This window comes from Eurypyga helias, unplaced genomic scaffold (assembly GCF_000690775.1).
Source record: "Eurypyga helias isolate BGI_N326 unplaced genomic scaffold, ASM69077v1 scaffold16981, whole genome shotgun sequence".
Lineage (NCBI taxonomy): Eukaryota > Metazoa > Chordata > Aves > Eurypygiformes > Eurypygidae > Eurypyga > Eurypyga helias.
This window is the reverse complement of record NW_010232902.1, coordinates 1-21119: the sequence shown is the minus strand read 5'-3', so window position 1 is coordinate 21119 and position 21119 is coordinate 1. Positions and strand designations below refer to the sequence as shown.

The window sequence follows — 21119 nt, the reverse complement described above, 5'->3', positions numbered from 1 at the left end:
GCCCCTGGCCCCGGGGCTGGAGAAGGGCCGGGCGCTCTCCTACGAGAGCCTCAACGGCTGCTTGGTGGAGTACATCGAGAAGGTGCGGGCGCTCGAGCAGGTCAACCAGGAGCTGGAGGAGCACATCCGAGTCTACCTGGACAAGAAAGCGGCCAGCGTGAGCAGCTGGGGAGCCCTGCGGGAGAACTGGGAGGCCATTTACCATCAGGTGAGCGGCGGAGCGCTGTCGGCAGCGGGAGGGATGGAGCGGGGGGCTTCACCAGTCATTAGCGATGCTGAGCGAGGAGGGTTGACGCTGGTGATGAATGCCGCCTGATTTCAAGGCGCGGTGCCCTAGACGAAGGGGTTTACATCCATCTTCCTGGTAATGAGCCTGGTCGTTTCGCAGTGTGTTGTGGAAAACGCCTGTTAAGCAGGAGAATTGCCGCCGGCATCCTGCGCATGGGGGAGATGGAAATGCACCCCGAGGCGCGACAGTCTGGGCTGATTAAAATGGGTGATGGGGGGGTTTTTTAATTATTTTTTTTCTTAGCTGTGGTTATTACACTGAGCACCAAAACTATTAAAAGAAAACTGCTAGGACCGAATTAGTTTAGCCTTCAATACAATATCATTACAAGCACGTTGGTGGTTTTTTTGTTGTTAATTGGCAATTCAGATTTTTACTTTATTCCCCCGTTTGCTTAATCACATTTTCAAAAGCTCTATTTATTTAAAAATAACAATGACATGGCTACAAATGAGTGACTCCTTCCCTTCCCTTTGTCACCACCCCGCCATCCCTTACTCCCGCCTTCTCCGTACAGCACAGGCTGCGGGTTCTCCAGGTAAGCGTTTGGCGGGGTGGGGGGTACGAAATGGAGCGTGTTTTGTATGCATTGACCTCATGGACAAGGAACGGTCCCTTTTACTGACCAGTAAGACCAGTAAGACCTTGCCAGCTGATGCCCTGCTTGCAGGGAACACGGGGATCTGTATCCCGTGGTCTTGGGGCACCTCGTGACTCCCAGCCAGTGGGGACCCCAAGGAGCTAGAGCCCGGCGTCCTGCACATCTTTTCCAGCAGCACTTGTGCAGGCACAGGAAATGCCGTGAGCGGGTCTTCAGGAAAGACAACTTTGAGTTCCCTGGGACAACTGTGTGTTTTTCCTTGGGCTGGCCAGAGTTCACTTCTGGCCTAGGAAAAAGGTTGCATTTCTGCCGTGCGCAGCATTTAAAGGCAGGTCTTCACCCAGGAGACTACAAACACGGTCCGGACCCGGAATGCAGCGGCACAAGCTGTTGCACAAAGACAGATGCACAATGTCAGCAGAAATGGCCAGTTAAGCACCGACTGCTAAAGCTGTTCTCTTTTTTGTGTCAGTAAATGCCATCGCTGCCACTAATCCTGTGAAGCTTCCTGAAGGGACTGGCTGCTGAAGGCAGTGGGTGCTCTGAGCCTGGGGTGCTTACGCAAAGCGATGCCCTGAACTTGCCATCTTGCTGAGGTAGATGGGGGTGTTGATGTGAGGTGGAAGGTGGCACTTGGCAGACCCCATCCCATGTTTTCCAGACAAGTCTCCCATTTTGCAGTTGCCAACCTCACCTGTAAAACTTATCGGGGCTTATGGCTAGGGCCAAAAAAGTTGGACTGGAGGTACCTTAGGAAGGACTGTTTGATTTTTCTTTATACGAAAGCCCAACACTGTAGCACGGATGAACCTACTCATGTAATATTTTTTCACCCATACAGCTTTCCTTTTAAGCTTTCTCTATATTGTCATCCCACCACCTTGCCGCTACCTCTCTTTCTTATGAGTAAATAAGAGCAGGCCATCACGAAATTCTAGCTTGAATACTGGGCTCTTTCAATATTAAATCAGAAAAATAAAGCTACATAGTAATAGCATTTGCAAGTATCATAGAAAATAAGATTAGCATCATCCCTATCTATTAAAACACATCAGAGAATCTTTAAAATTTTCCAAATCACTTAAATCAATCAAAGAGGCATCACTTAGTGGGTTTTGACTTGGATGTAATCCGAGTTGTTATGTACAATTCTGACTATTAGGTTTCTTGGCCTTTTTTTATATTAAGCATCTAACCAAAAATGAATGTAGGACCTTATCCAGCCCAAACACTGATTAACTCATTCATCCTGGGGCTAATTGGCAAATGTGTGCCAGCATCAACACCAGAACTGTCACACATTAAAATATCATCAACATCAGTTGCTGCAGAAACAGCTGCAGCCACACAAAGTCGGCAACCTCCTGCCACGACGCGTCCAAGCGGGAATAGTAAAAAGGTGTCCAGGAGTCGGCCGTAAGAGAAATGAGAGATACCTGGCAGGCACGTTTCTAGATGTGATTTCTGTAAACATATTTAGATTTTCTGTAGATGTCCACATCCACCTTAATGTGACATACCCTTTTTTCAGCCTCCTGCAAAATCTGAGGATTCTTTTCGATTCCCAGCCAGCCCCGTGCTTTCAGCCAGGACAGATGCCCAGCAGCCGTAAACCCCTCGGTGCCCTTCGCATGAAGCAGCTGGGAAAGTCTTGGGGCGGAAAGCCGTTTGAGCTGCCACCTGCTTTAACCTCCTTGCCTGCACTAGGAACAGATTTTGAACATGAAGAAGCAAGGAAAAACGCACAATTGCCGGGGGCAGGTCTAGGCGGGAGCCCCTTCCTCCTGCCCTGCTAGGGAGAAGACAAGGATACAGCCACATAGAACTCTCCTTGTCCCAAAATCAAAAAATGCGATGAGCTCATCTCTGCAGTGGGGTAGGAGAGACCCCAGCAGACCAGAGGTCCTGTTTCCTTCCTGCCCTTCCTGGGATGTGCTCCAGCATCCCACATTTCGGGTAGTTTTGCTCCCAACAATAACAACTGGCTGCCAGCATTTCTCCCAAACATCGAGGTGGGGGGGGAAACGTGGCAGCAAGTGAATCGGAGGGTGCAAGCGGCGGGTCGCTCAGGGGAACAAGCACTCGTGTTCCATCGCCGTCGTCAGAGCTGTTACTGCAGCAGGGGATCGCTGGCAGGAGCTGCATGATGAGAAGCCACTACCAAGCTCCCAGCATTAATTATCTGCCTGGGCAGCTGGTTTTTAACAGAGCAGGTAGACACACGCTAATTGGGACAGGCGCAAAGTGGGAGGATTTTTGTGGGAAACATGGGAAATAAGAAATCCTTGTGGAGAGGAATTCATGTGACAGCAATACAAATTCATCTCATCTTACCCCAGACACAGTGCTTTTCTCCAGGTTTCATCCCGGGTCGTCTTGTGGAAAATTCTATCTCTAATCAAATGTGTTTCTTCTGCAGAGTAGGAGGTTGTTTGTAATGGCAATTCCTTCCCCTGGAGCAGGGCAGCACCTGGGAAAAGTGGACACTTGAAATAATCTCAGTGAGTTTACGGAGAGGAGAGGGCAGCTCAGCCTCCGTGACCGTTCAATTACAGCTGCGGGGGAGACACAGAGATTCACGTTGTCTACGTGGTGGCAGGTAGCGCCGTTCAGATCACAGGTGTAAACACAAAAGCAGAGGAAGGAATCAACATCCCGGACCAATTTTATCACTGGCGTGATGGTTGGGGCATTTGAAAGGTCGCCAGAGTTTTGCTATAGACGTACTTTATTTGCACCTGGCCTTACTGTCAGCATTTACCCAGAGTTAGGATTACGCCTGGAGAAGGTACAGGCCTGGCAGCCCGAGGGATGGCCGCAGGTGGGCTGGCACCCAGTAGCTGATGTGCTGCAGGGCCAGGAGAGCTGCCGAGTATTATCTGTAACACACCCTAACGCAACCCACTGCGTGATTAGTGTCTGTGAACAGGCCGAATAGCATTCTGCTACTCATCTAAGGGCACAACAAACTCCCACAAAATGGCACAGACCCTGGTCAACCGCCGATAAATCAGTTTTGATTATGTCCTCTCAGCCACCTCCAACAGCGTAACCTTGGATTACCTTCACGTACAGCTGTGAGGAGAGGGGTGGGAGGTTTCCTCCTTGTGCTTAGGCAACTCTACAGTTTTTACAGATCGTTTCTTTAGGAGGTATCTCGTTCTTTGAGAACCTGTCATTCTTTGATGCAATCCTGCTTACTTATACAATACTCCGTGTATAAATGAAGCCTTGTTTTCCTGGGGACGGCAGGAACCGGCAGAGGACCCATCAATCTTCCCAGCCTCTCTTCAGGTATTATCTTTCCCAAGGCGATGTAACAAATACCACTCTTCCGACCTTTAAGTCTTCATCCCACAGCTGCTGAGAAGGGTTTCCACACGGAAACCGTGACCAAAAGCGTTTTGAGTTTACTGAACGGCAGGCACTGGGTTGCGTGTTTTTAGCCTGATTTAGCTGTGAATTAAAATGTGTTGCAGACAAAACACATCGGTTGCTGATATCAACCATTTCCTCCTGTGTGGGGAAGGAAAGACTAGACCGCTATCTTCTGATCTTTCTCCACGGAGGCATCATTTGCTTTAACTGAAGTGAACTTAAAAGCCAGATAATTTTCCATTACATGAATAATTAAACTGTGAGATTCATTATCACAGGCCACACCTGAGGCCGTGAACGTGCAGCATTCAGAAAGGCTTTAGGCATTTGTAAAGGATAGCAAAACCATACAAAGCTATCAATAAAGCGTAGCTAAGGATTTGAAAGGCACAGTAAGTCTTGCAATGCAAAACTTGGTCAGATCTCTGTTAAAAACCAAAAGTTACCAGTCAGCAGGGGGAGGTTCTCCCCATAAGCATCTGTATGACGTCACGCGCTCTCAAGGCTGGAGGCTGCAAACGCCCTTGAAGCAGCTGGTTTTCCTTGTTGCCAGTCATAACCCAGTAAATGGGCCAGTACGTTGATGCAGATTTTGATAAGATTTTTTTTCAAAAAATTAAAATCGCATTTTCATGCCCATAAAAGTCACATCAAAGAAAATTGTTGCTTCTTTCTAGTTAAGATGTTTTATACCTCAAATATTCAGTGTTAATTCAGGAGCTGGAAAAAATCATGTTCAAAAGGTGTACGAGCATCACAGATCCAGGTGTCGAGAGACAATATGTGACTTAAAGGAACTATTATTAGTAATAATATTTGCATTTTTATAACACTTCCCATTTTGGCAGTTTAAATGCCACACGAGCATCAGTGACTTAACCTCCCAGCAGCCCTGCGAGCAGGACAGCTTTGCCTTCTGCTTTGCACGCGGAGGAGGCGCCGTCTGTGTGCTTGCAGCATCGCAAGCCCTCTCATTTCTGATGGGCACAAAGAAGGGTGTTTCCTAAACTGCTGCATCATGCGTTTTAGTGCGCCTGTCAGCAAAGCAGCTACGAATCCGTCTCACTCATGCTGCGTGGTTGCGTCCAGCTGTTGATTATTAAATCAAACAAAAGAGCCACTAGATGGAAGTCTTACATCTCTTCTTCTCAAGCCTAGAAAAAGAGCTTTCACTGCTCATGCAAATCAGGGAGAATTTTTCAGGAAAACTGGTTCCTACATTGAAACTACCATGAAATTATTTATCCTTCGGGTTCACTGTCGGATTTAAAGCGTACACAGCTCATTTCCAGGAGGGCTGAAAGGCTAATGTCTGTCGGCTCCCATTACAACACTCATCCCTGAAGCCTTCCACACAGTAGGCTTTTTTATACCATTTTTATTTACATGGCACAGTTGAGGTTTGTGTGCAGTTTTGGACTTTCTCGCTGAACATTTGGCATTAGCTGCCCATCTATGAAGGGGCAGTCTGGTATTAACCAAGTCCTCAGGGGTATGGTACCAGGGCTCTGGTAGAGACATCCACTTGTGGGACAGGTAAGAACCCGTCACAAATTCTTCAACAAAGCCACTAGATTACTACTGAAAAGCACAAAGAGCAGTTTCCTTCTGCAGAGCAGCAGAAATCCGAGCAGTGGAAAATCACCAGCTACTCCCTGCGATGCAGCCCAAAGCCATTTTACACAGAATTCAGCCTCTGAACGTAGCCATTAACATACCTCTGAGTGGCACTGTGCAGCTCACAGGATTTAATGTTACTTTTGATCGTGGGACGTTCCCAATTCCCCCAAAGACATTCATTTTCATCAGACTTCAGGTCAGGTGTTGTAACTGCAGGGGCTCACTGATGGAGGTAAATGGGCTTGTTTTGACAGGGCAGGGCAAATTGTGGGGCAGCGTTTCTGCTCCCTGATTTGACTGAGGAAAAAAAAATTTCTGACAATCCATACATTTATGAGTTGACAGAGAGAGAAAATAATTTCTGTAGGAAAAAAAAAAAAAAAAAACCCACAACAAAAAATCAGAGGCTTAAACTGCCTCTACCTCCATACTACTGCGATGTAAAAACTGTCTTTTCTCCACCTTTCTGCAGAAACTCAGGTCTCCTGGTGCAAGGGGACCCTAGGATGGCAGAGCAGCACAGTCCCAAAAATACTGGCTCTTCCCAGCCACTCTGAAAAGCTGCAGAAGGGGTGACCCAGGGGCGGGGGAGTTAGGCCAGTGCTGGTAAAGCTGGGTTGCAAAAAAACAGGGAGAAGGAAAAAAGAGGTAGAATGACAAAGACGAGCCAGTTGCGTGTGCAAGACAGCACACAGAGGTCTTCCATACTTGCGTGCTGCACGGCAGGGCTGGCTGGGCTGCCATCAGGCACCATCTCTTTGCCCACACCCGTGGCTTCCATAACATCTCAGACTCCTGCGCGTTCGCTGCGCTCTCTCAATTTTCTCCTGCCTAACCTGGGGCTTTTTTGCCCAGTGGTGGCATTCACAGGACATCTCTCCTCTGTCTAGATGCTATTTTCATTAAAAGTGTCGGAACTGTGTGTCCCTAAGATGGCCTATGCCTCTGATATCGGTTGGAATTGGCCAAGAAAACCCACAGTTATTAAAGAAAAATTGGCTGTCCAAGTGATGGCACGAGCTCGGTTTCCTTTGGAAGCCAAGCTGAGCTGGAGCTGGCAGGAACGGAGCACCGGCCCCAGGCTTCCAGCTGCAGCCACCTTCCCTTTTTGTTCCTAGGTGAGAAGTAAGCAAACCGCTTTTATTTTTCCTCTGATTTTAAAGATGTAGAGTGCTTTTAACTTCATGACCCATTATGGACTTCTCAACGCAGGGAATAGGTTCATCCTCCAGATCTCTCCCTATGAAATGCCTTCACATACTGCGTGTAAGTTTGTCCATATTTGACATTTGGAGCAGTAAGCCACTTCTTGTGAGGGTGGATGTTAACCATCAGGTAGAAATTCTTCAGCCTTGCGTGTCCACCTCCATCCCAAAGCTATCAAGCAGGCCCAAGAACAGGTCAGACCATACTAAGGCAACGAGCCCATCTGCGGTACTTGAGATAACTTCTCTGGAAGACGCCTTGATGTCACCACATTGCACGGCCTGTTTCACCTCGGGGAGGCAGAATGCTTTGGGGGATTTGCAATCTCATTTGGTTGCAGACTTAATTACCTAAAGAAAGATTGCTTCGAGAACTCTCCTGGCCTGCCTAAAAAAATTGCTCTTATTCATGTGGTGGTTTAGTTTCATCTGCAAATCTCCATGGGTATCTCCAGAAAAAGACCAAAGAGACGTTCAGTTTAGCTCCTCCAGAGTGACAGGCATGGAATATGGGATGGCTGGAGCCCCCAGGTAGTTATTTGCAGCAGTGATTGCTCTAAGCCTCGTACCAAATTCAGCAGTCACCTCCATAGCTCAGTGCATGCGTGACTCCAGGGCAGGCAGTGGTCTTTTCTACCTTTTTATCATTTTGTCACCTTCTTGAATCTCAACAAGCTGCTATGACACAAGTCTTTCAGGTTTGCCTACCCCTCAGGCTTGCCTCCTGGGCGTTAAAGATACACCCCAGAGCAACAGCAAGGATACCAGAGTCTTATTTGCAAAACCTTTCCAAGGCATTTCACGTTCAGTGTAATAATCTTTGAAGACTGCCTGCTTCTCAGGTCTCATACCTATCGCAAGAGCTTACAGGATCCCACCAGAGAAGAAAAACAACGCTCTGGGAGCTGAGGACGGCTCGCAGGCAGCATGAGCAACAAGTATTCCTTGGTTCGCTGAAGAGGACGGCCCTGAAGAGGACTGTTGATACGGGAAGTAGAATAAGAACTGCATAAGTGCCTCTTAAACGCTACCTAGAAAATATAAGTGGGACTTAAATGATGAACATACCTTGCTCACATAATGAATTTTGCTCCTCGTGACCAGCTGACGATCAGAAAAAACACGTTTTCACAAGAAGATGAGTGCTTAGGAGCAATGAACAGTTTGATGACAAAGTACAGCCTGTTTGCAGAGAATCTGTAAACTTACACCTTCAAAATTCACTGATTAAATTATCTGTAATGAGTCACTTGAACAGCCCTAGGCTAAAGGATTATTGTCAGAATCGGAGATATACATCTGCTTAAGATACGTGTACAGTGCATGTAGCTAATGTGCTGAAGCTCCTCATGGCTTGAGCTCTGTTGTCTCTTTCTTCTAGGTGGGTGAAGCAGTCCTTGAAAATGCTCGTCTTATGCTGCACACCGAGAACATTCAAGCCTGTGCTGAAGATTTTAAAGACAGGTAGTCCTGTGGTGGCACCCAGCTGGCCCCTTTCATTGAAACGTTGCCTTGGTGAACACTTAGTCTATAGGGGAGTAAGGCTTAGTGATGTGAAGGGGCTCGTTCTGAGTTGAATATTCAACCACCTGACTTGGGAGGGTTTTTCTAAGAGTGAAATAATTATGATGCTAAAATTATTTTGGAAGAGTTTGAAGATTTATAGTAACAAAAATGTGGACTAGCAAAATTACCTAATCTGTTCTTTAATATACAGATATTGATCTCTTGCTGAGAGGTCAGTATTCATTCAAATTTGGGTTGACATTTTATAAAGGCAGACATTTATGTGATTATTGGGTTTAATTTGTAAGGCCACACAAGTGGGTTTGGGAGTAAAAATCATTTTACTACAGCAACTGAAAAGCAAAAACTATGCTACTATAAACACCAGTGTAGAAACGTTAGATAAGGAAACAGAAATTATTTTCTTTATCTTTACTGAGAGAAATGAGTAGTAAAAGAAGACCTTAAATACTGACAAACTACTTTGTTAACATCTTTCCATATGCAAAGTCTAATATCCATATACATGAGTGCATGAAGCTCTTTAGGTTTTACTTAGAAGGCCTGATGGTCCTAGATTTTATTGGTAACAAATCTGTTCATTTGCAAATAGCTTTTTGCAAGGTCTGACACACAAACTAATTGATTTTCATGTCCTAGAACTTTTAACAACCCTTAAACTTCTGTCTCTCTCTCTGGTATTACTTTATTTAATCGTATCAAAACGTATGTTACACACATTGTTAGGTTTGCTTTTTATTTCAAAAAGGTACAACTCTGAGCTACTTATTTTATGGCTCTACATCCAACAAGCTATGCTCATATTCTACATATTTTTAAGAAATATTGTTTTTAAGGCTCTCAAAGGGCAGAGTGTAGGATTTGTTTATGAAGCTGGCTCCCCTCTAACCTGCCCACCCCCCACCTAACCTCCCCGACCACCTGGTTCCCAGGTTGGATGGGTTTGATACAAAAGCCTCCCACCCAAAGAGATTCGCCACGGAACCCAGCCCCATTTTCAACAGAAAGCCTCAAATGAAAAGGTACAAACGAGAGCGACGCAGCAAGCAGCGCTGTAGAATAGCAACCGCCTGCCACAATTTTCCCTACCGTCGCAGCCACGGTTTAGAAACGAGCCATTCGCTTTAACAGCAATTCTAGTGGACAAACCAACCACTCCAATTTCCTCTTAATTTTTATATTACTGAGATTTGGTCTTAAGGATGGGCTGGGATCCTGGAACATAGACCAGGCTTCCATCAGCACGTCCGTCAGTAAAAGTAATGCTCGATGCGTACGTGTTTTCTTTAACCGTAGCTCTGAAAAGTTTTTCTGTATATGGACGAGCAGTTATTCTCATTTTCAGCCAAGCAAACAGAGAAAAAGCCACCCGCGGTCATACTGCATATAAATAACAGATCTAGGAAGAGCCCACGCGCCTCGCTACGCTTGTTCAGGAAGGCGATCAGGCTGATAACCACCGTAGTGCAGGCTGCTAACGTGGCCTGGTTTAGTACGCTCTGGGTTAATGACAGGGTACTTCAAGCAGTTAAATTCAATATAGCCAGACAAGGTGAGAGCAAAGTACGTCTTGTGTGTTTCTGCGCCTCTGCCTGGGACACATGAGCTAATTATGTCGGTTAAAAAAAAAAAATTAAAAAGCAGGTTTTTCTTGCTGAGCTGTACTTTATTGAGGTTTGGGGTTTTTTTCTTTTCTTTGCAGGTATGAAAACGAGCAGCCATTCAGAAAGGCAGTGGAAGATGAAATTAATTCCCTATATAAAGTGATTGATGATGCTAATTTAACTAAAATGGATCTGGAGAGTCAGATAGAAAGCATGAAAGAAGAACTAACTTTGCTGTCAAAGAATCATGAAGAAGTAAGTCCAGACTCGGGACACTGCAAAGCCAATGTGTGCCTGTTTCATCTGGTTGGTATCATACATCTAGTCCAAAGCAAGCACTAAAAAGCTCCTTCTGCCACATGTGGGCGGGGGGATTCTCCGGAAAACTGCTCCTGTTTTTCTCTTCTCTTAAAACACTAACCTCTGAGGCATGACCAAATTACTTACCTTTAAGTTTTAACTCTTTCTCCTCTGATAAATACGACATGGAAGAGATGTCATCACTTCATTTCTTGCCAGATGCCACGTGATGCTCACGGGGTTGCACAGTCACGTATGTGGACATCTCAAGGTCTGATTCTCAGCCATGAGGTGCAAAGAGAAAATGCATTTGCAGGGAACAAGCTCTGGTCCTGCTGCACCAGCGCTGAGCAATAATCAGGTTCTGAAAATATCCTGCTTGGCTTAGCACGCTGGAACTACGTCCCTCCCGAGCAACACACCACTGAAGCAGGTCACAGGGACAGGCAGCAAGCAGTTGTGCTGATGCCTCAGGAGTAAGAGAGTTGGATCAAGATGGCTTAGGGAAGCAAGGCACTCTCCCACCTTACACTTCTTACAGGTTATTTCTCCAACCACAAGATTTCAGCAACATTGGCAGGTGTATGGAGACTTGGCTTGCCAAGATGAGGTTGCTTAATCCTGTCCCCTACTTTCATGAGTCTAATGAGTTGGCATTTTGCAGAAAACTACCCGTGGCTTCATTGCCACTGCACAGCATGAGAAAGGTGCAAGTTGTTTTAGAAGAGAGGGAAAACAGAAAATTGATAGAAATACACAAGATCCCCTTCAAACCTCCGTGTATTGCAATGACTGCTGTGAAACCAGAAAAGCCGGCGCTGATGCCGATCTCTGGCCATACCTATGGCACAAAGAGAACAACACCTTTCCAACACCCCTCTTGCTCCGCATTTAGCCAGCGAGGGGCCCTTGCAGGGTGGAAGGATGCTCCTTTCTTTACCAGTTGGGAGCACCCGAGCATTCGCAGAACCACCTCAGCACAGACCTGGTTTTCCCCATGGCAGCAGCACCAGCGAAGCTGCTCTACAGAAGTCTCAGAATAAAGGCTGGAAGCAACTACTGCAATTACTCCAGCTGAGCTCTGGCACAGTGAAGTCCCAAGGATTTTCCTGAACTAATTCAAACCATTCTTTCCTCCAATACTCCCACCAGGAATCCATGTCAAGTCCTTTGGAAGCTTTTGTGAACCTGGAATGGGCACATTCTGAGGCTTTGATTCTTGCAGGTTCATAATTCACTTAATTCCCATCCTTTTTTTTTCCAGTATTGTCATTGTCAGGGGCCATTGCTTATAAATACAATTCCCAGATGCTTTTACACTACTTCTTTTTTTTCCTTATGCCAATAGCAAAACCAGATTGATGTAAAAGGATTGTGGTGCCAGACAGTCCAGATACACGTGCAAATCTCATTTGTTCTCGTGTTCCTGTACGCTATGTACAACTGAGGTGCTACCTTTAAGTGTGCAATTCCAGACACACCGATTCTCTACTGTTTATGTGTTTTTGGTGTGCAGCGTGCACGTGCCAAGCTCTGACTGCTGGAGAAACTTGCCACTGTGAGAGGGCTGCTCCAGGCAGTGCCTCGGTGCAGGGCTTCAGTCTCCTTCCACCATGGAGGAAACCACTTCCAGTAGCCCAGATCTGCAGCAAGACTCCACACGCAGCAGCGAGGCAAATGCACATCTGGAAAAGAAACCCTCCAGTGCACTAAATCATTAATGTAGAGACACCTTGTGGGACCAAATTTAATTACTCTCTCTGTTTGTGGTACCAAAAGAGCTCTTCCTCAAGCCTCTCTGAAGCTGCCATTCAATTGTCCGGTTCACGGTCTTTATGTCTGTTATTTTTGTTCAAGGATGTGAAGGTATTATACAAGCAGCTTGCTGGTTCTCAGCTGGAAGAACTTGATGTTCCCCTGGGAAGTGGCTTGGATGACATACTGGAAAAAATCAGAATCCACTGGGAGAGAGACATTGAAAAGAATCGCGCTGAGACTGGTGCCCTGCTCCGTACCAAGGTAAGCACACTGTAACCTACCCCAACATTACCGGATTTGAAGCAAACACAAAATCTAATACTCAGCAGTAACTTTGAGGGTTGGGTATTTGGGCTTTTTTTCTTGAAGCAAAAACAAACAAACAAACAAAAAGATGGTAAAAATCTAAAGGACTTTGGTCCAAGTTCACGGGAAAATACACACATAAATATCGCTGGATTCTTGGGATGCACAGTTAGGCAGCAGTGGAAATGGCCCTGCTGATATCACAGGTATCTGTGAGCGTCTTCTAAGGGCTCTGAAGTGTTAGCTAAGAAAAACAAACTTAATCAGCTGACACTTTCTGTCTAGGATAGGCCATAGTCATTACCCTTCTCACTAGGGCCATTCCTCCACAGAATATCTTATAGTGGTCTATAAATCAACAGGGCAAAATACTGTTCTACACTAATTATACAGCTATAGTGTGTTTCTCCTTGAAATTGTTCCCTTTAGCAGCAGTGGGAAAACTGGATATTAACTTAGAAATTAAAAGTGATGATAATAGCCATTCCCTTTTCTGATGCTGGGCCTGAAACAGCCTTTTAATGCAGCTTTTTCTCTGTCATGAAGGATCTCTCGTTTTCCAAAGTGGCTGCCGGAAGTAAGTATTTTTGCAGAGCTGAAGCATTAAGTTGGGCGGATGATCCCACATGTTGGTAGCCATCTCATTCTGAGTTGGCCGTTACAGCAGAGCACGGCACAGCAAATCATAGCTACAGCTGCGCTATAGAAATATTTAGCAAAAATATAGCCCTCCTCTGTCCCGGGCTGCCATGAGAGAAGCAGGGGGTAGTGAAGGCAAACAGCAAGAGAAAAGGCAAGAAATAAGTTTGCAAAGATATATTCAAGCTCTGACTAGGTGTTTATTTTCATAATAAAGAAGAAAAATCCTGTGACAGCAAAGGTGCTAGGGAGGGTACAAGACAGAGGAGTTTATCCCAGAGGTCCCATCCAGTTTGTGAGCATGCCAGACTGTAACTAAGCAAAGTTTTCATAAGGTTAGTCTGTGGGGGCCTGATTTTCAGCTCGTACAGCCCAAAGGCAGTCGGTGACACAGTAATAAACTACATGAGACTGGAGAGTGCCCCATACAAAGCACATGTGGCCCTGAAAAGCCAGAGCATCCTCAGTGGCCTCCTAATCGTTTCCCAGAAAATCTGTTCCTGGCCTACATCCAGGTTTCAGCAAAATAAGCATTACTCTTCAGTGGCCCCACTTTCCTGTCCTGCTTGTTCCACCTCCTCCTGTGCAAACACACCCTCACAACTTCTCTCTTTCACTTTCTCTCATGCCTTTAATAGCTGGTCTTCCAGCTGCTCAGAGATCATTGGGGGAGAAAACGCCAGCTCACACTAGACTGATCACTGGATCCCACTATCTTCTCCTTGATACCTAACCCATCCCTCCTTGGCCATCTTAGTCTAAGCTCTTACTAGTTTAACTTGTTCCAGTTTTTGGCTTGGGGTGGGTTTTTTTGGTTGGTTTTTAATGGGAGGAAGAATCAGGACGTCGCAGATTTATGGAAAGGTCAGTTCTGGTTCTGAGCAGGTTCTGGCAGGACATCCCCAGGGGTTTTGGTCCCCAAGTATACCTCTCATTAAGCCCAGATGATGCAGTTTTGTATCTCATACAGATCTATTCAGATTATTACTATTTATACAGAGTTCAGCATTTTTCAGCTTAGCTTGTGGATTCATGTCATCATGTGGCTAACTTGCACCAGTTGGTTATCCACGCTGAAAAAACTGTCCTTACTCTTTCGTTGCATCAGAGGAGGGAGAGCAGTTCCCCCCTCTGCTTTGCTCTTTATTACTAGTTTCTTCAGTCTCTCTGTGGGAGGTTTTCCCTGGTCCCTAATATTTTAATTTCCTTCTTCTGCACACACTCTTTGCTAACATGTTCCCAGAACTCAAGAGCCTATCAAAGCCACTTTCTCTTTGCAGAAATCATGGTGATCAGACCCTGGATGTTGGTGTTCTATCCCTAATTATCTTGATTCCATGGAAAACAGGCTAATGAGAGATTCTGTGTTCTGGCCCAGTGCCTAGCTCAGAACTGTACAGATATGCTTGAAATCCACACATTCCTAGGCAACTCAAGCACCAAAATGATAAAGATGGAGGAGGAGGATTTCATCCTCTCCTCCATTAATGAAGTTGTATGTGGGCACCGCAATTCGGTGTAGCCTTACCCTTCCGGAGCACCTCAGGAATAGGCAGAGCAGACCCTCCAGAAAAAATCCAGGGATTTATAGGTAGCATTTGGGCCATCCGCAGGGTAAATGTGAATGAGAGATGCCAGGCTTCAGGTAATGGGTGCAGGCTATACACAGAGGCGCAAAGGCACCCTCCCTGCCCTATGCAGCTCTTAAAAAAGAGGCATTTATAGTCCTCATACCATAATAATGTGCAGACTTTACTCTCAACACGATTTAGGACACACAAATTACTCTGGATCACTAGGAGGAGGGATTATGTGTGTCTGAAATCACAGAATCACTAAGGTTGGAAAAGACCTATTAGATCATCTTAGTCCAACCAAGAAATACAAGCACCTATAAAATATTTCTGGAAAATACAGGCTGTGTGCAATTTGCTGGAAAGGACAGTTTTGGTGTTTGGATTGAAATTCACCCCTCTGCAACACAGGTTCATAAATCCTAAATTCTGTTTGAGACTTAACTGATACTTAAATGACACATTCCACTGGCTGACCATTTGCACCTCAAATTATTTCAGTCGCAGTGACCGAAGTGGGGTGTTCACATGATGGCACCAAAAAACTCTATAACAATGATTTCTGGTGTATGGTCCCAGACTTTTTAAAAATTTCTTCTTACTTTTAAATAAAAGAATGCATAATCAGAAAAGTAGGACGAGGTCAAGATGAATTTTCAGAGTAGAATGGAAGTATTTTGCATAGTTTAACTTTAGTGTCAGCCAGAAGAAATGTAGGTTTTGACTGAAGAATTGTATTTGCTAGAGAGCCCAGAGCTCTGGACTGAAAACCTTGATCTCAGCCCTCATTAATACGTATAGAAATTTTATTTGTACTAAGGTACCTTTTCCTTCACCTATTTTCGAGGAGCCTGAAGTAAACACGTATAAACACCCACAAGCAACAAGAGCGTGAAATTGCATAAGAATATCTCAATTCAGTTAACAGAAGTTATTTTCTGACCTCTGTGATACCACTTGCTCTCTGACTCACAAAATCCTGTGTGAAAAATCAAGGTGTGAATACTTCTGAAATCCAATAGACTACGTGAAAACACTTTGCTTTTAAAAAAATATTAATGTATGGTGACAAAATGAAGAATTACAGCAAGATTTTCTTTCTATAAGTCATTTTAAACATACCAGTATGAGTGCTGAGCAGCATTTGTTGACATAGATAAACATGCACACTTGTATGTATAAGCCATTTTACAGCAAATACATAGAAAATGTGACAATTTTGACACTAAGAAGTATCCAGAATTGTTCGACTGAGGGATTTAATACACAAGAATCAAACTTAAAGTCAAAATTGCCACAAACTGTGAAAATACTGTTGGTTTGGTAAGTAAGAAAACTAAAGTATAATTTGAGTAGGTTGTGACAACAGCTGCAATCTCTTACCGGCAGCAGGCTGAAACGATGGCTGCCGTGCGAACCCAGGAGGAGGAGCTGGTGGAGGGCCTCAGAACCGAGTTCCATGAAACCGCCTGCAAAATACAAAGCTTGCAAGCAGAAACCGAATCTTTGAGGACCTTGGTAAGTAACGCTGAGTTTTCCGTGGGTACAATCTGTGTGAATTCAACATGTCCTCTGAGGAAAACATTCCCATCTTGGGCTGCAGGTTTAAGAATAAATCCCATTTTCCAGCAGCTATCATTTCCAGCGATGCTGGGCATTTCTGAGCTCTTCTTGACCCATGTGGTCCGTTAAGTGTACCGCATTTGACACCTGGCCCCCAGATTTCAATCTTCAGTGTTTTCATACTGAATAATAATTTAACTAAGATTGCCAGGTGGTAATGCTCTACAATGTGAAGAATACCTGCACCTTGTAACCAAAGTAGTTCAACCTTTGTAATGATAATGCGCATTTTTCGAAGTATAATACCTGCACCTTGTAACCAAAGTAATTCAACCTTTGTAATGATGAGTACTTTTCAAAGTACCTAAAGAAAGGAATTGTCCAAATAGTGCATCTTCACTTAAGCATATTCAATAAAGATACTGGCCAAAACTCGATAAAAATTACTATGAGGCATATGAAAACTGACTTTTTTAATGTCTTCTGTCCCGCCCTTACAGAAGAGGGGTCTGGAGAACTCTTTATACGACGCCAAGCACTGGCATGACATCGAACTGCAGAACCTAGGCTCTGTCATTTCCAAGCTGGAGGCAGAAATGGGAGAAATCAAAGTAGAAACGGAGCAGCAGCAGCGGGATCGTGAAAATCTGCTGACCAGCAAACAACAGCTGGAGAAAGACATTGCTGCGTATCACTGCCTTCTGGATGGAGAACAGAGCAGGTACTCATCATTCAAACAAGCGTGCCACAAGGATAGAGCCCACGTGCTCCCTGGGAAGGGGTCATGAGGTTGCTGGAAGCAGGAGGACTAGGGTGGTTCTCATGTTTCATATAGGTGGGTGGTGGACGGTGAAGTTTGGAGAAGCTGCCAAAGAAGGAAGAACACCCCAAATCCAGCTTAACATTTGTCCTCTGGGAATAAGCTGTAGACTCCTTCACAGTGGTTGGGTTGCTTGGTTGGGCTTTTTTAAGATCCTTAATCACTATTAATCATGGAACCTCTGAGAATCTGATCCACAGATTTTGACTTACTCTTCTGCTCAGGTCAGGGAGAATTTCTTTTTAATAATCAGCTGAAGTTGATGAGCTGAACTGAATGAGGATAGTACTTGGTTCAGAAATTTTCCTATTTGTGGGAGTGACTGATTTATTTTTTTTTTTACTTTCAGCTGATTATGAAACTCCCAGCCCACAGAAGACCATTGCCATTAAAGCAAAAGAAGATGTCACTGCCAATTATCTTTGTGGAAGCTAAAAACCCATCAAAGCAGCCTGCTTTATTCAGTTTGATTCAACAATCGAAGTAGGTTGTAGCTTGAACAACTTTATTAGGCCCTCCTCATGTAATTGCTTTGCTTACAGATTTCAATTTACTCATGTTGTTAAAATTATAATAAAAATTAAGAATATCAGGTTTTTCGTTCGACGTTTTTTCCTTACAGTATTTTTCCTGAGAGCTGAAGGGGATTGGATTAAGATTCCATTTTCCAGCAAGTAAAGTGTTTCTTTTTATAGTGCAGATATATCAAGACTAAACTTACCCCTCCACTGTGCACACGGCATCCACGTGGAAATGGCAAGTGCTCTGTTGTGCCACAAGACCATCGACTCACTAGCGTGAAATTTAATTCAAATAATGCTGAAGTGTGCCATTAACTCGATGCAATTAATTCTGTAAGACGTAAGCACTAATGCAAGCATCCCTGCAGTATTTAATAAACCTGTTTTAAATCTAGATTAAACTTTTGGAAAAGGTGAAGGGGAGCAACAGCAGTTCTCTCTGCAGTCCAGGTCACGTCCTGGACTGAGAGTCCCAGCCAGGGACTCTGGCGGTAACGTTATGGAATGAAGCGCTCTGCCTACGCGTTACCGAAAGAAGTGCTCTGCTTGTGCCGTGCAAACGTCAAAGCGGTTTGCAGTGCTATCGCCTTCATGGCTCGGAAGGGAGATAATCAGGTACGAAGGAGTAAGGGTAAAACAAAACACTGGGAAATGGAAGGCTGCTCCTAACTCCTGCATCACCCACAACTCACTTTGGCTTTCCTTTCTTCTGTTTCTCCATGGGACCAGTGGGAGCTGTGGATGCCCCATCCCTGGAAGTGTTCAAGGCCAGGCTGGATGAGGCTTTGAGCAACCTGGTCTAGTGGAAGGTGTCCCTGCCCGTGGCAGGGGGGTTGGAACTGGATATTTAAGGTCCCTTCCAACCCAAACCATTCTGTGATTCTATGATTCTACGTGTGCTAGCGAGGGCCTTCAGTCTGCTGCCTCAGTGGAGGTAGGGGATGGAGATCCACACGGCAGCAAAGGCGCAAGGGTTACCGATGTGTTAGAAACCACAGAAGTGCCTGAGAACGGTCACATAGGAATTTGGGCTTCTCCCCCCCCAAAAAGGTGGCAGGAGCAATAGTGCAGCTGAAGCACATCCACACCGATTCACGCAGCACGGGAACGAACGGGAGTTGCTGGAGGCCATTGTGCGACAGGAAAACTATGACACAGCTGGAGTGCCGCAGTGGGCAGCTATAAACTCTTCAGAAGGGACAGGTGAGGAAGGAGAGGCGGGAGGGGGTCTTTTCCTACCTAAGCGATTCTGTGAGTCTATGCCCCTGTCACGGCCACGTGGTGCTCTGGATATATTCCGTGCATTACAGACGTTGTTTCTGCTGGTCCGTGCCTGTGAGCCATTCTTCAGCTAAATGTCCTCTGCATGAGTGCTGAGGATCGTTACGTTTGGGAGAGGGAAAGAAAAAAACCAGAAACACTGACCTTTTTTTTTCCTGCATCTAAGATTTTACACAGCAACCCACATAACCATAGAAGCTGAGGCAATGCATTCATAGAGAACTCCAAACCCTGTGCATCAGCACGTTTTAACCATTTTACATAAAAATAACACTACAGGTGGGAGGCACAGCCAAGCATAACTGCATGTCTAATGCTTCCTTTAAAGTGCCAACTGAGACGTGTCTTCAAATCTGGATCCAAGCCTTCCGAGGCCTAAAACACTGCTGATATTTTCCATGGTTTTCCAGATTTAACAGCTGAAATGTTTCTTGGTACTCTGCTCCTGGCAGGTATTCAGTTTCTCATCCAAAGTTAGTCACTCCAGCCTTAACAGCACGGTGTTTGCAAGGGACAAGTGAGGCTAAAAGCAAAAAGGCAGCAGGTTTGCATTCTTCAGTCTGGGGTCACCCGTAATAACGCGACGAAATTACTTCACCAGCTGCTGAAATGCAAAAAAAGGCGTTAGCTTAGAGCCAGACACAGTGCTGTACTTAGCGGCCATTATTAGCTGATCTACCACAAAAGCCGAGGGATAGGAATTGTCTGCTTAGTTGCATATTATTATCAGTGCTGAGCCTGCGAGTTGCGGTGCGGCGCCGCGCAGAGGTGCGTCAGCTTCCTGGGCAGTCGCGGAGTACAAACGCAAGGGAAGGCAGCGTGGCAACAAAAGGAACGTCAAACAACCTTCCACACCTGGCCGCCCTGCCCCACATCTTCCAGGCAACCTTCTGGTAAACGAAGGGGGCAGGAGGAGTAGGAGGGGAGCCCAGGTACACCCCAGGAGGCACAGAAAGTGAGACTGGGCTACCATGCCTGTCAACTGCTTCAATAGTTATTCCTGTCACAAGGCAGAAAGTGCCGTCGATCACGTGGCATTCTTGGTGTTATCAGCGGAACCGTTACGCCCGCAATTTTTAGTTCCCAGGGGCTGTGCACTGGGATCAAATCCTGTGTAGAGGAATATAGGGAGAACGCAGCATGCGAGACGTATAGAGAGGATTGTAACCAATCTCCCAAACGCAGAACACTCAACTACAGTGATTTCAGCTACAAAACGCCTCACAAAGATGTATTTGTCTACTTTCTGCAGTGTGACAATGGCATCTCCCCTGCTTTCTCAAACAAGCTGACAATTATGGATGGAAAACGCTGAACAGTATTTTCATGGACTTTCATTAAAGAGGCTGTCACACACTCCCAAAGTTCAGAGAAACTTTTCATTTATGTGTTAATACATACACACGTAATGGTTTCAAAAGAAAATATCACAAGGCATAAAATGATACTAAATAAGTCAAGAATTACAAACCTATTAATACAAACCGATGTTTATTTGACAGGTAATTCTCGTTTGGGTGCACACTTCGGCAGCAGGAACACGCATCTCGTTTGGGTGAGTGACCAACAAAGCCATCAGAAACGATGTTTCATTCAACTGTTCATGACTCATGACAGTCTGAGGCTCTTTGTCAAAATGTCCCGCCTCAAACCTTTTGACAAGGCATTCTCAAGCCACAGTGACCTTCGCAAGCACCCATAGCTCTTTCACAGAGCTCAATGTCACGACAGTACCCAAAGCTGCAGCAGCCTGCACACACCCACCGCGGAGTTTGTTTTCCAGCACACATTCCCTAGGCTACGCTCCGAGTCAGGAAAGCAGCTAGGCAGTTCACACCGACACATCTGGCCATCGCAGAGCGGTGCTGCTAGTCTTCCTCACCCACTTCACCTCACCGCTTCCAAGGTGAAAGCTAGACGACTTCCTTGCATCCCTCCCAGTGACAGCCTGATCGCACGGCCCTTTCCAGCGGGCGGGGCGGCCGAGCCTCGGCCACCTCAGCCCACACCAGGAGTGAAGGCCGCTTTCCCTCAAGGGAGGGGAACAGGGCGCAAACAGGCTGCGAGGGCCCCTGGGCCGGGGGCGGAGGCCGCTCTCAGCCTCCTCCCGAGCGGCTCCGGCCGCGCGCGGCG

At 45.6% G+C, this 21119-nt stretch overlaps 1 protein-coding gene across 1 annotated transcript; it reads left to right on the top strand.

Moving 5' to 3' along the window:
• Nucleotides 1-46: 46 nt before the first annotated feature.
• On the top strand, nt 47-17085 carry BFSP2 (beaded filament structural protein 2, phakinin; the record flags this gene model as incomplete). The annotated part of the gene is made up of 6 exons (XM_010161552.1): nt 47-208; nt 8475-8557; nt 10323-10479; nt 12382-12543; nt 16191-16319; nt 16865-17085. Coding segments are annotated over 6 exons (914 nt in total), but the record flags the coding sequence as incomplete, so codon positions are not given.
• Nucleotides 17086-21119: the final 4034 nt, after the last annotated feature.